At 33.5% G+C, this 13745-nt stretch overlaps 1 protein-coding gene across 29 annotated transcripts in view; it reads left to right on the forward strand.

The window, feature by feature from the left end:
- Positions 1–13745, forward strand: part of ADGRL3 (adhesion G protein-coupled receptor L3) — a 744191-nt gene that overhangs the window by 662643 nt on the left and 67803 nt on the right. For all 29 annotated transcript variants that reach the window (XM_081060173.1, XM_081060156.1, XM_081060146.1 and 26 more), the window contains 2 exons: positions 10740–10806; positions 12323–12414. In XM_081060173.1, coding sequence (XP_080916299.1) covers positions 10740–10806; positions 12323–12414 — 159 coding nt within the window. The remainder of the gene's footprint in view (positions 1–10739; positions 10807–12322; positions 12415–13745) is intronic.

Consider the following 13745-nt stretch of genomic DNA (forward strand, 5'->3'; position numbering starts at 1 on the left):
AAACATCTTTTTTCCATCCCTGTATATTTAGGCTGTGTGTCTTTAGATCTGAAGTGGGTCTCCTGTAAACAGCATATATATGGATCTTGTTTTCTTATCATTCAGCCACCCTTTGTCTTTTGATTGGAGCATTTAATTCATTTACATTTGAAGTAATTAATCATAGGTATGTAGTTATTGCCATTTTATTATTCATGTGTATGTTCTTTCTCCCCCCTAAACCTTCTTTTTCTAAAAGAAGTCATTTTCACATTTCTTGTAATACTGGTTTGGTAGTAATGAATTCCTTTAGCTTTTTTCTTTTAATTTGGGAAGCACTTTATCTCTCTTTCAATTTTAAATGATATCTTTCTGGGTAGAGTAGTCTTGGTTGTACTTCCTTGTTAGCATAACTGTGAGTACGTAATGCTAATCCTTTCTGGCCTGCAAAGTTTCTGTTGAGAAATCAGTTGATTGTGTTATGGGAGCTCCCTTGTAGGTAACTAACTGCTTTTCTCTTGCTGCTTTTAAGATTCTGTCTTTGTCTTTAAACTTTGACATACTAATTATTATATGTTTTGATGTGGCTTTCTTTGTGTTTTTCTTGTTTGGAACTCTTTGCACTTCCTAGACTTGTATGTGTATTTCTTTTGCCAGGCTAGGGAAGTTTTCAGTCATTATTTCTTTAAATATCTTCTCTATCCTTTGCCTTTTCTCTTCTCCTTCTTTTACCCCTATGATGAGAATGCTGTTACTCTTTTTTTTTTTTTAATAACTTTTTTTATTAGTTCCAGGTGCACAAAACAATGTAATAGTTAGACATTTATCATTTATATGCCTCACACAGTGACAACACCCTCCCCCATCCACTATCCCTCTGGCATCGCACACAGCCATTATATTTACACTGTCTCTATTCCTAATGCTGTACTACGCTTCTTGTATATATATATATCTATATCTATATATCTATATATATATATATAGATATAGATATATATATATATATATATATATATATATATATATATAAAATTGTAGTTGACATTCGTTATTGTTCAGAGAATGCTGTTACTCTTGATGTTGTCCCAGAGGTTCCTTAAGCTCTCCTCATTTTATTTTTCATTGTTTTGTTTTCTTTTCTTTTTCTTTTTTCTTTTTTTTTTTTGTGCTCTGATTGGGTGTTTTGTGCTACCTTGTCTTCTACATTGTTGATTAAATCCTCTGTTTCACCTAATCTGCTTTTGATTTCTTCTAGTGTATCCTTCATTGTAGTTATTGTATTATTCATTTCTGATGGGTTCTTTTTTATGGTTTCTATGCACTTCTTCATGTTTACTATCTCTTTGGTGAAGTTCTCACTAAGTTCCTTAAACATCTTTATAACCAGTGTTGTGAACTCTGTATCTGGATTGCTCCTCTCCACTTCATTTAGTTATTTTTCTTGTGTTTTCTCCTGTTCTTTCATTTGGGATGTGTTTCTTTATTTCTTCATTTTGGCTGCCTCTATATGTTTGTTTCTATATATTAGGTAGATCTGTTCCATCTCCCAGTCTTGGCAGAGTGTCCTTTGGGGCCCAGTAGCAGTCTTCCTAGTCACCTTAGCTGATGTTCCAGGAGTGTCCCCTGTGTGGTCTGTGTGTACCCTCTTCTTGTACTTGAGACGTGATTGCTCTTAGCACTGGGTGGGATTGACCCTTAGGTTTACTGGCTGTGAGGATTGGCCACAACAAAAGTGTACAAGCTATTGTGTGAGTGCCGACTCCACGGAGCTAGATTCAACCCAGCAGACTCTGGTGCTTGTCAAGACCATTCGTTGGGTATGCTACTTCTGGGGCTGATCAGGTGGTGTTTTGTTTGGGTTTGAAGCTGGCCACCAGGTATGCTTATTCTGGAGCTTCTTGGGAGGGCCTCTGTGCAGGCCAAGGTCAGCTGCTTCCTGTGACTTGTCCAGGGACTACTGGTAGGAGTTACAGTTGTTCACTCCCTGTGCTAGACATAGAAGTGAGTGGGATGGTTCACTCTAGGACGTGAGTCCAGCTGTCACCGGTACTGGGCCAGCAGCAGCTCAGCAATATGCCCAGGGCACTTTGAGGCCTTCCACCTCCTGCTACGTCGATTAAGCTCAGGTGCCCACACAGCCTCGGTTGGTACAGAAGATGGGTAGAGTGGAGTCTCAGGGAGTCACTGTCTTGGGGCAAGTGGTTGTCTAATGCAAATTTAGACTTGATACCAGTTCTGATCCTGGGTTCACTCTGCCAGTGTATCTGAGAGCACTGAGGATAGCTGCTTCCTGCCGGGGGTTCATGGATGCTGGAGAGTTGTTAAAGAAAGACTGCAGCATGGGCCAAACACTGGTTGAATGCCAGTCATGAAAAAGCTCTGGAAGCAGGTGTTGAAAAAAGAAATAGTATTCTGTCATTTTTATTTACTAGAGAAACTGAAATGTGCAGATCATATTCCATGAGGAGTTTAATCAAGATTTCTTCTCAAAGAAAATTGTAAGCAAGGAATTTTTACAGAACTTGAAGGATGTCTGCATATATTTCTTGCTCCTTATTATCAAATCTGTCTTTATTGTTGCAATTTCTGTTTATTTTATTTCCAATGGCATTTCCCACTCCATGCTCGTTTATCAACACATGATTTTTTTTTTTTTTTATGTAACTATCTCAAGTTTGTTGTGTTTTGTTTTTTTCTGAGAGTGTTACATTTTTATATGGTATATTGAAAATTTTAATACAAATATGTATACTCCACAGTCTAAAATAAAGTAGAATTAGAAAGAATTCAGAGACGTACATCACCAGCCATTTTCTGTAAATTCTTCTTCAGATCAATAATTTTTACACCTTGGAAGTCTATTTCACTTATTTTTGGAACTTCATTATTATTAAATGTTTATTCCTCAATCTCAACCACTTAAAGCACATATAATATAAACCATTAAATATGTATTATGTAATCCAAATAATAGATATCTTGCCCTTTTTCTCCTTTTTATGTATATAATTACAATTTTTTATACTGACTGAAGTTTTATCTCTGAAACCTTTAATAATAATAATAGCTTGCATTTCTTAAAAGTAGAGAATCATATCAGAGGTAAGGGATAAAATATTTTTTGTAGGTTAAATAAGTGTTATTTAGATACAAATAGTGGTTATTCTCATATTCTGTCTGGCTGATGGATTAGGATGTGTTTTTCCATGAAATGTTGTTAGGGCTGTTAAATATTGATAATTATGCACAAAATATGTATTCACACACAAAGCATACATACTGTGATTTTGAGAAGTTGCTTAGTTTGCCATAACTTTTCAATGCTTACAATAGAATCTTATTATTATTTTCTGATGTTTAATAAAATATTTTTATCTATACTGACATTATCCTCAGGAATCTACTGAGAAATCTACATTTAATCACAATAATTAGACATTTACAAAATCCGGTTAAAAGACTAATACAGTCATTAAATAAAATGACTATCAGCTAATGGACAACAGGTCCAAAGTGTACTGTTAACAATAGTCATTTAATCTGTCTTATCTGTTTGTGTATCTTCCCTTAATTTCACTTATACTGTTATATATGGCCATTTAACTACACCATTTGTATGATAGTGGAATTGACTTTATATAATTCAAATAACTGATTTGGAAATTCAGTGCTAAATACTTTGATTTCATGACCTGAAACTAATCAGCTCACTTAAACTTCAATTACCTCAATATTACCAAAAAAGGAAAACTATTTGAAGTTAATTTTTATTTAAACAAAATCACATTTGTAGTTTACAGCACTTGCCTTACAATCAAAGTATACAAGTACAAAAGCAGTGATTACTGTGATGGGTTGATTGGAAAAGGATTGGATGTAAGTTCCAAAAGGAGAGAGGGTGCTGGGAAAGACTAAAACCCTAAGACTTCAAATACCGGTTCAAAAATTGTTAAGGGGTTTCTGAAAGATATCGAGTAGGTCATGAAAATTTGTAATGGATCAGAACATCCTTGAGTACTAAAAGCATAGCCAACTTCCTAAAAATAACTGAAATCAAATTTTATGAACTGAAAATTATTATAAATCGTCTATTAAGTCACATCTGTCTCTCCACCTCACCAGTTTAGGAACAGCTCTAAAATGGGTAACTTCTCCTCTGTTGGTTAAAAGCTCCCAGATTTCTTTATTTTCACATCATTATCTAAGTAGCATAATGCTTTGGCTAGAAAAGTCATTACTGATTTTTAAGAATACTAGAATATACTATTTTTCAAGAACAAACCTAGCCAAGGAACATTGAACTTGACAGTTATCTGCAAGTTGTATGCACAGATTTATTTAATACAATTTACAAATTCTAAGCACTAGAACCCACTCCTAGAAAATTATATATTTATTTGGAATATTTCTCTAAGCATATTATTATATGATATTGTAAAATAGTCTTACTTGTAACATTTCATTGATACAAAGCAAATACCTTACTGAATGTATTATCACCAGATATCTTTGACTTTAGCTTAGCCAGTGGGAAATAGTACAGGAAATAAAGAACTATTTTTTAATGTCATATATCAAGATAATCATTCAACATGTGTATGGGAAATGCAAGTATGTGTTTATATGTTACTTAATTAAAGGCCAAGAGCATGTTTTAGTTTATGTGTATTAGAGATTACACGCTTGTTACGTTATCATTTCAGCACCTAGGAACCCTATGAATGGGTGTAAAATTATCATCATGTATAAGAATTTTTGGTTAAGCATAACTTCTTTGTATTAAGAAGTTAGCCATACCAGACCTAAATCAGAGACCATAAGCAATGCTGTCTTGTTATTTACAAAATGTGTTTCAGTATTGGCCTAAAGTTGAATGTTGCACTTGAGTTCTTATCGAAAACAAAACAGTATAATAACTTCCACATCTAGAGATCCCTTCATATCATAACTTCACCCACTAGAAGTTTACAATAAAAGGGACATAATAACATTTGTTGATGAGGATGTGGAAAAATTAGAATCTTCTTATATTGCTGGTGGCTGTATAAAATGTTTGCTGCTAGCTACTTTGTAAAAGAGTTTGACAGATCTTCAAAATGTTAAACATAACTGTCACATGGCCCAGTAATTCCACTACTAGGTATTTTACCCAAGAAAAATAAAGCACATATGTTAATTCAAAAACTTGTACACAAGTATTCATAGTAGCCTTATTTACATTAGCCCCAAGGTGTCTGTCAACTGATAAAAAAGATAAGCAAAACGTGATCTGCCTATATGGTAGAATATTATTTGTAAATGAAAATGAAGTATTGATATATGATTCAAACTGAATATGCCTTAAAGACATGTTAAATAAAAGAATTCAGTCACAAAAGATTATACATTGTATGATCCCATTTATATGAATTTCTAGGAATAGGGAGAGTCACTGTAGGTGGGTACACGGTTTCATTTTGGTGCTAAAATTAGATTACAGTGATGATTTCACAACTTTTAAAAATTAAATTTAATTTTCTTATTAGTTTTAGGTGTACAAAAACATAATGACTAGACATTTACACCCTTCACAAAGTGATAACCCTATCAAGTCCACTACACCTTTGACATACATAGCTATTACAATACCATTGACTGTGTTCCCTAGACTGTACTGTTAAATGTACTAAAAACCTTTGAGTTGTAACTTTAAAATTTGACCCTTGAACAACATGGGTTTGAACTGATAGGAAAGTCCACTGATAGGTAATTGTTTTTAATAAATACTGTGAATGTATTTTTTCTTCGATATTATTTTCTAATAACATTTCCTTTTTTCTAGCTTACTTTTGTGTAGGAATACAGCATATAATACATATGACATACAAAATATGTGTTAATTGACTGGTCATGTTATCGGTATAGCTTCTGATCAATAGTAGGCTATTAGTAAATTTTTTGGGAGTCAAAAGTTATCTGGATTTTTGACTGCACATATCAGTGCCCCAACTCCCTTGTCATTCAAGGGTCAATTTTAATTGCAATAAAACTGTTTAAAAATAATAAAAAAATTATTAACTCATTAAGAGATAACTTTATATTTAGAAATATATAATATTTTTATTTGAGACATGTTTTAACAATCTGTCCTTTATGTACAGCACATAAATGTCTCATCCACTCATTGAGAATTTAAAATTATCAACAAAACCAGTTTTTATTTTATAAGTTGTATCTTTATTCGTTTTGAGAAACACATGGTAGCCTCAGGGATTTTGGAGTCAGACAGACTAGAATAAAATTCACCCTCAACTAATAATTAGCCATGGCTGGGGGGCAAGTCACCTAGTTTCCCTGAGTTTCAGCTTTCTTTTTTTTTTTAATTTATTTTATTAATTAATTAGATTTATTGGGGTGACAATTGTTAGTAAGTTTACATAGATTTCAGGTGTACAATTCGGTATTATATCATCTATAAATCCCATTGTGTGTTCACCACCCAGAGTCAGTTCTCCTTCCATCACCATATATTTGATCCCCCTTACCCTCATCACCCATCCCCCACCCCCTTACCCTCTGGTAACCACTAAATTACTGTCTGTGTCTATGAGTTTTTGTTTCTCATTTGTCTTGTTCTTTTGTTGTTTTTTGTTTATATACCACATATCAGTGAAATCATAGGGTTCTCTGCTTTTTCTGTCTGACTTATTTCACTTAGCATTATACTCTCAAGATCCATCCATGTTGTCACAAATGCTCCTATATCATCTTTTCTTAACGCCGAATAGTATTCCATTGTGTATATATACCACAACTTCTTTATCCATTCGTCTATCGAAGGACATTTTGGTTGTTTCCATGTCTTGGCCACCATAAACAAAGCTGCAATGAACATTGGAGCACACGTGTCTTTATGTATAAATGATTTCAAATTCTTTGGGTAGATACCCAGGAGAGGGATTGCTGGGTCATATGGTAATTCTATTTGTAATTTTTTGAGGAACCTCCACAGTGCCTTCCATAGCGGCTGCACCAGTCTGCATTCCCACCAACAGTGTATCAGGGTTCCTTTTTCTCCACAGCCTCTCCAACACTTGTTGCTATTTGTCTTGTTGATGATAGCCATTCTGACTGGGGTGAGGTGATATCTCATTGTGGTTTTTATTTGCATTTCTCTGATGATTAGTGATGTTGAGCATTTTTTCATATGTCTATTTGCCATTTGTAAGTCCTCTTTGGAGAAATGTCTCTTCAGGTCCTCTGCCCATTTTTCAATTGGGTTGTTTGTTTTTTTGTTGTTGAGTTTCATGAGTTCCTTGTATATTTTGGATATTAGACCTATATAGCTTTTATAATTTGAGAAAATGCTACAAAAATAATTTTAATGACTTCTTTGCATTATATAAATTATACAAAAAAAGAGAACTCAGCATTCATAATATGTGACAAGTGTCCTTTAATTTCCAGAATGTATCTAGTATCCTAAGATATTTAAATGTTGTTTCAAATACACATGTTGTGTGGTCAGAATGCACTTGATTTTTCAACTTCAAGGCATCTCTTGTGTTGCGGTACGACTGTAAACATATTATATGTTATGTATATATGACTGTATTGCATTTAAAAAAGAAATAGATGTATCTTAAAAATTAAATAAGAATTGCCTATTAAAATTAATTATTTCACAAATTTAAGGTTGCTTAGTGGATAAAAGCATTTTCAGATAAATCCTGTTCTTTAATAGGTCAATCTGGCCATCTGCAAGCTGGTCTTTATTGTGGTTCAGGCAGCAAGTTGTTCCTCTAATATTTGTTTTGCAAATCTGGCCTGGTCTTACCTTAAACAGTAGTTTTGCATTATATCCAAGTGACACTGAATGGCCTGGGCTTACAGAATACTATGAAGTGAGATATATGTGCCCAGGCATGTAATATATACCCCAACCAATGTTTTACTTATGTAATATGCACCTTCTCCACCTTAAAACTGGAGTGAATTCTTTCAACATTGGCACAGGGAACGCAGGGAGGGAATCATACAAACTTTTAAGGTAGTTTAATGGGAAAGAAGAGAAATACAGAAAGGTTTGAGAAAGCCAGCATGTGGCCAAAAACAACAGCAGGTGTGGCCATATGGCAATCCAATTAGAAAAGGGATCCTTGCCACACTGCCCAGAAGATAGTCAAGCCCAGCAAGTCTCATGGAGGGATGATTTACTGAGTACATTTAAGTGTTTCATATTGCCTTTTTCACTGTTCAGTTCTGAAGGGAATTTAAATCTGTTGTACCAAGAAGATGTTGAAGAATTTCCTTAAAGAATAAATATAAAAACTTATAAAGTAATTTCACTTCCTCATTTAGAGATCACTATTGCCAAAAGCACATTTATTTCCAAAGAAAGCATTTGCTGAGACTGTTTTCAAAACAGTAAAGCATTGTAAGGCTAAAATTCAATGACATTATTTTAACAAAACCTTTAGTGAGATTACTTATAATTTCAAAATTCCCTACTTAGGTCAAGACACTCTAATAATGTTATTAAAATTATTTTTAAAGAAGTCTGCAGAATAACATTTTTCAGAAATTCTTAAAGCACATTTTCCTTTTAAAAGAATTTGCTGAAAATGTGTTTTAGTGCTCAGATTAGCTCTCAAAAACTTGTTTGACCTACAAAAGAACAAGACTGTATTATTAACATTAATTCTTAAATGTATTACCAGTATTGTATAATATTGTTATAATTTTAGCAACATTCGTGTGTGTGTGTGTGTGTGTGTGTATGTGTGTGTGTGTGTGTGCACTAATTTGGGAAAATGTTCATGTTTTGTCCTTAACTGTTCTTATCTTGACGGAAAAGATGGTCCTTGTTGAGAATTTAAAGAGCCCCATGAATGTAACCCCTTCTCCCCCTATCCCACCCCAACATAGCTTTAAGGTCAGAATGAAGACAATGTTTATATTTCACCCTGAAGTTCTCTGGTTTGTTTCTACTTATTGGCAGCACCACATTCTCATTTCCCATGACCAAATTTTTGGAACAACAGCACAACAAAAAGATAACCAATTAAACGAACTAATGGCTAACAGTTTAAGTACTGATTGCTTTAGTAATAGTATTATTTTTCTAATAAGATTATGATGTTTATTTTGAATAAAGAAAAATTATCTTTCTATGTAAAAAACATGATCTTGTGGTCACTTTCTTATTGGAGCACAAATACTCTTCTATTGAAATTAGTTTACATTTCTTTAAATAGAAGGCAGTCAGGTTTTATCATTTTGAAGTTGACTTTTTTTTTATGGAATTTGGGGGGCCTTGCTTAACAATCTAGCTTTTAACATTTGTTTAAAATGTAAATATTAGAGAAAAGTTAAAAAAAAACACATAAACATCATGGCCTATATCACTCAGGTGTTAAAACTATTAGTATTGTAGCACACTGCTTTTCATACTTATTAAAATAAAACATATAACTAAAGACCCTTTGGTCCACTTCTAGTCCTCTCTACTCTCGTGAGAGGCAACCATTAACATGAGTTTGGTGATTATTTTCCCTTTTCAATTAAAACAAAATTACATGCATGTATGTATGTGTCAACAATGTGAGTATTATTTTAAGTATATATACACAATTCAAAGGTATGTGGTTTAGATTATCCATGTTGCTTTTTCACTAAACTTTGTTATTGTGATCTGTCCTTCTGATATATAAAGATCTGCATCCTCCATTTTAACTGTAATATATCATTCCATCATATGAACAGAAAACATTCTATTTACCAATTCCTGTATTGATGGACATTTATAAATTCCTTTCTTCATAGTGTTTCTGATATTCTATTATTCCTGAGATTTAAATAACATTTTTATTAAAATCTCAGCATATTCCCATACTTTGCATTTGCAGTTTTAGACCACTTAGCAAACCACTCTTGAATAGTTTCAACTGGAGATGTTTTATTTTTTTTTAATTATGCCTCAAATATAGCAAAATGACAAATAATTCAAGATATGATTTTTAACATCAGATGTAATTTGTTCAAAATTTACATTAATGTTTCACATAACTAGTCACTTCTATTTTGTCTTCCTGTCATCCTGAAGAATGAAAATGTAATTTCCCAGAGGCTTTAAGAATTGGGGGTGTATTAAATGTAGCTGAAATTAAGTGATTAATAATTTACTTTTGGGTCATGAATCAACTTCATGGGATGCTGAGGATCATTTGCAACCCCAGAAGCACTAGGAGTAACAATGCACTTTTTAAGACTCAAGAACTCTCAAAGGTTGGCTGCCCAACCTAATTAAACTTCAATCTTCTGATACCAAATTTATTTCTTCTTTGTACAGGATTTCCTCAGAGCTTCATGACAGCAAAATGTCACTTTGCCTGACAGCTGATAGACAGGTTATGTAGCACCATAATTGGAGAGAAAAGGATAGCTTAAAGCTACTTGATTTAATGGCTGTGTGTATGGCTTTTCCTTTCTCTCTTCTTTTTTTTTTAAATTCCTATGACAGACAAAAGGCCTTAGCAAATAGGCCCAGTGCCATTTTTTTTCCCCTGCTTTCTCCAGGGATAATTATCTTGCTCCATCAATAGTGCTGTCAGAAATTGGGCACGTAATTCAGCATTTAAATGAACAAGCAATGTAATATTTCCTGTCTCCCAGTAGAATGCTTTACAGCTCACATTCTTCTCTGTCATTCGCTCACTCTTGATGTATGTCCCATACCAAGCCTTTGAATGCCTTCTCTCCCTTGTGTTTCATTGCAGATGTTGGCTCCGACTTGACACCTACTTCATTTGGAGTTTTATAGGACCAGCGACCTTGATAATTATGGTAAGAACTGTAATTAACTATGTGTTTCCCAGGTCAAGAAATAAAACTTTCACTATCCCTGTACTGGCTATCTTTAATTTACATAGATTAATTTGGGAAAAGCATGTACTTATTTGACCCTACATAACTCAAGCAATCAGACACTCATTGTAGTCTACTTTCATATTTGCAAAATACTTAATCAAAATGACTGGGAGAAGAAAACATGCATTTACAAGACTTCATACAGTGCATTGGCTCTTGAGGAGCCCAATCCAATATAATCCATTTGGTTTTGTAGATTTTTGAACAGTGATGAGTTTGTTTGACAACAGTACATTTCCATTCATTTTCATTTGGATAATTTGAATTATGAATAGAACCAGAAATTGGAAAACTGGCAGGAACATATTGTTCCTTCCAGTTTTGTTTTTCATATGAATCTTGAAAACTTTAAAATTGAGAAGAATTTTATTTGTGAATGGCACAAACAAACAAGCATTCTGGAGTCAGACTTTCTTTTTCTATTTTTAGATTCATAGCATACTGATTTCAAATATGAATTATCCTAATCTAGATATATCAGTGTCATTTACATATTTATCATTTTAAAATACAAAGTTGCTATCCATTCTCTGAAATCCTTTGGGCCAGGTATATTCTGGAATCCAGGTATTATTCAGAGTTTAGAAAGGTAATATCGTACATGTACTGCAGATTATATATTATCTCTAGCGGGGAACAAGTAGTTCCCCCAAATCAAACAAATCAACCAACAGAGTAGGGGGTAGGCAGGACTCTGAACACAAACAGAACAATAATTCAGCAGGAAAAAATAGCAGATCAAATCGAACAAAGACATGAAGTGCCTTATGTCCATTCAAATCAGGTTCTCACAAATGGGTTCAGTTCACGTTAGGTATTTAGGCTTCCCACTGAAATTTTTTAAACTCTCACTTTTCCGACTTTTTGATTTTGATAAAGGATTGCAGATCTGTATTATTTAGAGAACATCAGTGGGATTTATAATTTAACTTTCCAATCCCAATTCCTGGCATATGTAAACAAATCTGGTGATAAACAACAATTCAACATGTGGTTTTCTATATAGTTTACATACTTGTAATATACGGAATTTATGCTAGAGCTTTTTGTTTTGTTTTGTTTTAAATCATATGCTTTCTATGGCTCTAGTAATATAACACTTTCATTGAAGGTTCCCTCTACTTTAATCCTAGTTTGTTTTAAAATCAGAATTTAGCCAGCATTTTATACTCCTTTTGATCTGGATATTCAAAAATATGTTGATTTTAGTATTTGCCTGTATTTGGCATAACAGTGCTTTGTACCTCATTGCTATCCCAGTTCCCTAAACTGGCTTCTTGCCTTTACTAAAATATTAGGCAATCATTTATGATCCAATTCTTTTAAAAGTGTAGTGGAGCTAATTTCCCAGAACAACTCATCCGTTATACTGAATAGACTTACTTTTTTTCTACTCCAGTTACGCTACATAACGGTACCTTTTACATTTCAGCTTAATGTAATCTTCCTTGGGATTGCTTTATATAAAATGTTTCATCATACTGCCATTCTGAAACCTGAATCGGGCTGTCTTGATAATATCAAGTAAGTGACTTTTCTTTTTGTTTTCTTTAGGCTGCCTTACTTTGGTATAGTAAACCCTGCTTACTTTTAATTGTATTGAAATCTTATGACAAAATGATAAAAATCAGTGTGTTGTCTTGGATAAATAAGATCATTTAGTCACTGTTAAGGTTACTTGATCTGCTTGAAAATAAATATAATGAAGCTCTGTCTTCAGTGAAACTATTCCCCCAAACTCTCATTTACAATATAAGCTTTTAATATATACATATATTTATGTTGTCTTGAAACCAAATACAAAGTTTCTGAATCCAGGCAGACTGTTATTTCTTAGACAACAAGCACATCCAATATCATTCCATATCCCCCTTCAGAGCAATGTGAAGAGAACCAGATGGTGGTATCTGCAAGTACCAGAAGAGAGAGTCTATGCCACAAGAGAGGAACCCCCTAATTATTAAGCTGGACGTTTATAGAGGAGCTATTATAGTGCTGCCCTCCTCTTCTCATGAGAGAGGAAGAGAAACATGAAGTCCCTAATGTAAAATCCTTTGGAATACAGAGGGTGCCCCAAAAATGTATACACATTTTAACAAAGGAAACTATATTAAAATTGTAATACTCAATATACACCGGTAACAAAAGAGGAATACAAGTCACGTTTGACTTCTGCAATTACAAGAGGTGCTCAAAGTGGTTACCATCAGCATCCAGACACTTCTGATTATGGCAAACTACTTCTTGAGCAATGTTGACCAAAGTATCTGCTTGTGCACATTTTTTGTCATTCCCAAATAAATATATGGCTCCAGGCTTTACCCTCCTTATAAATGTTAATGTTTACCTGTTAGGTGGTAATTCCCTCCAGAAATCTATCTATTCAGTCATTCAGTCATCTTTTAACTTCCCAGATTTGGATTTTAAACCAAATTACAGCTTGTCTATGCTCAGAAGTCCGTAGCCATGCAGGGAAATGAAAATATTCATGTTACTTTCCACATTTGTTATATTTCCTTTATGTACACAGAAAAAAACTGATTCATATTTTCTGAAAAGAAATATGGTTCCTCAATATAACCAAAAATTTACCTTGTTCCTTTAGATTTTATGACATTTGAGAAAGATAGTAATGTTTAGATGTACTTTAGTCATTTATACATTATATATTAAACTGCATTTGTATATAATTTGCATATGTGTTAACTTGGTTAAATGTTTGAATTTAAATGAATGTACTTTCAGAAGTTTCCTGAAGTCACCTGTGACTTTCATGTGCTACTGACATTCTCCTTGAACTGCCTCTGATAAGCTATGTCACCCATTTTCCATCTTTCTCTATTGAGTGCCTGACA

This window comes from Rhinolophus hipposideros, assembly GCF_964194185.1.
Source record: "Rhinolophus hipposideros genome assembly, chromosome: 1".
NCBI classification, from domain to species: Eukaryota; Metazoa; Chordata; class Mammalia; order Chiroptera; family Rhinolophidae; genus Rhinolophus; species Rhinolophus hipposideros.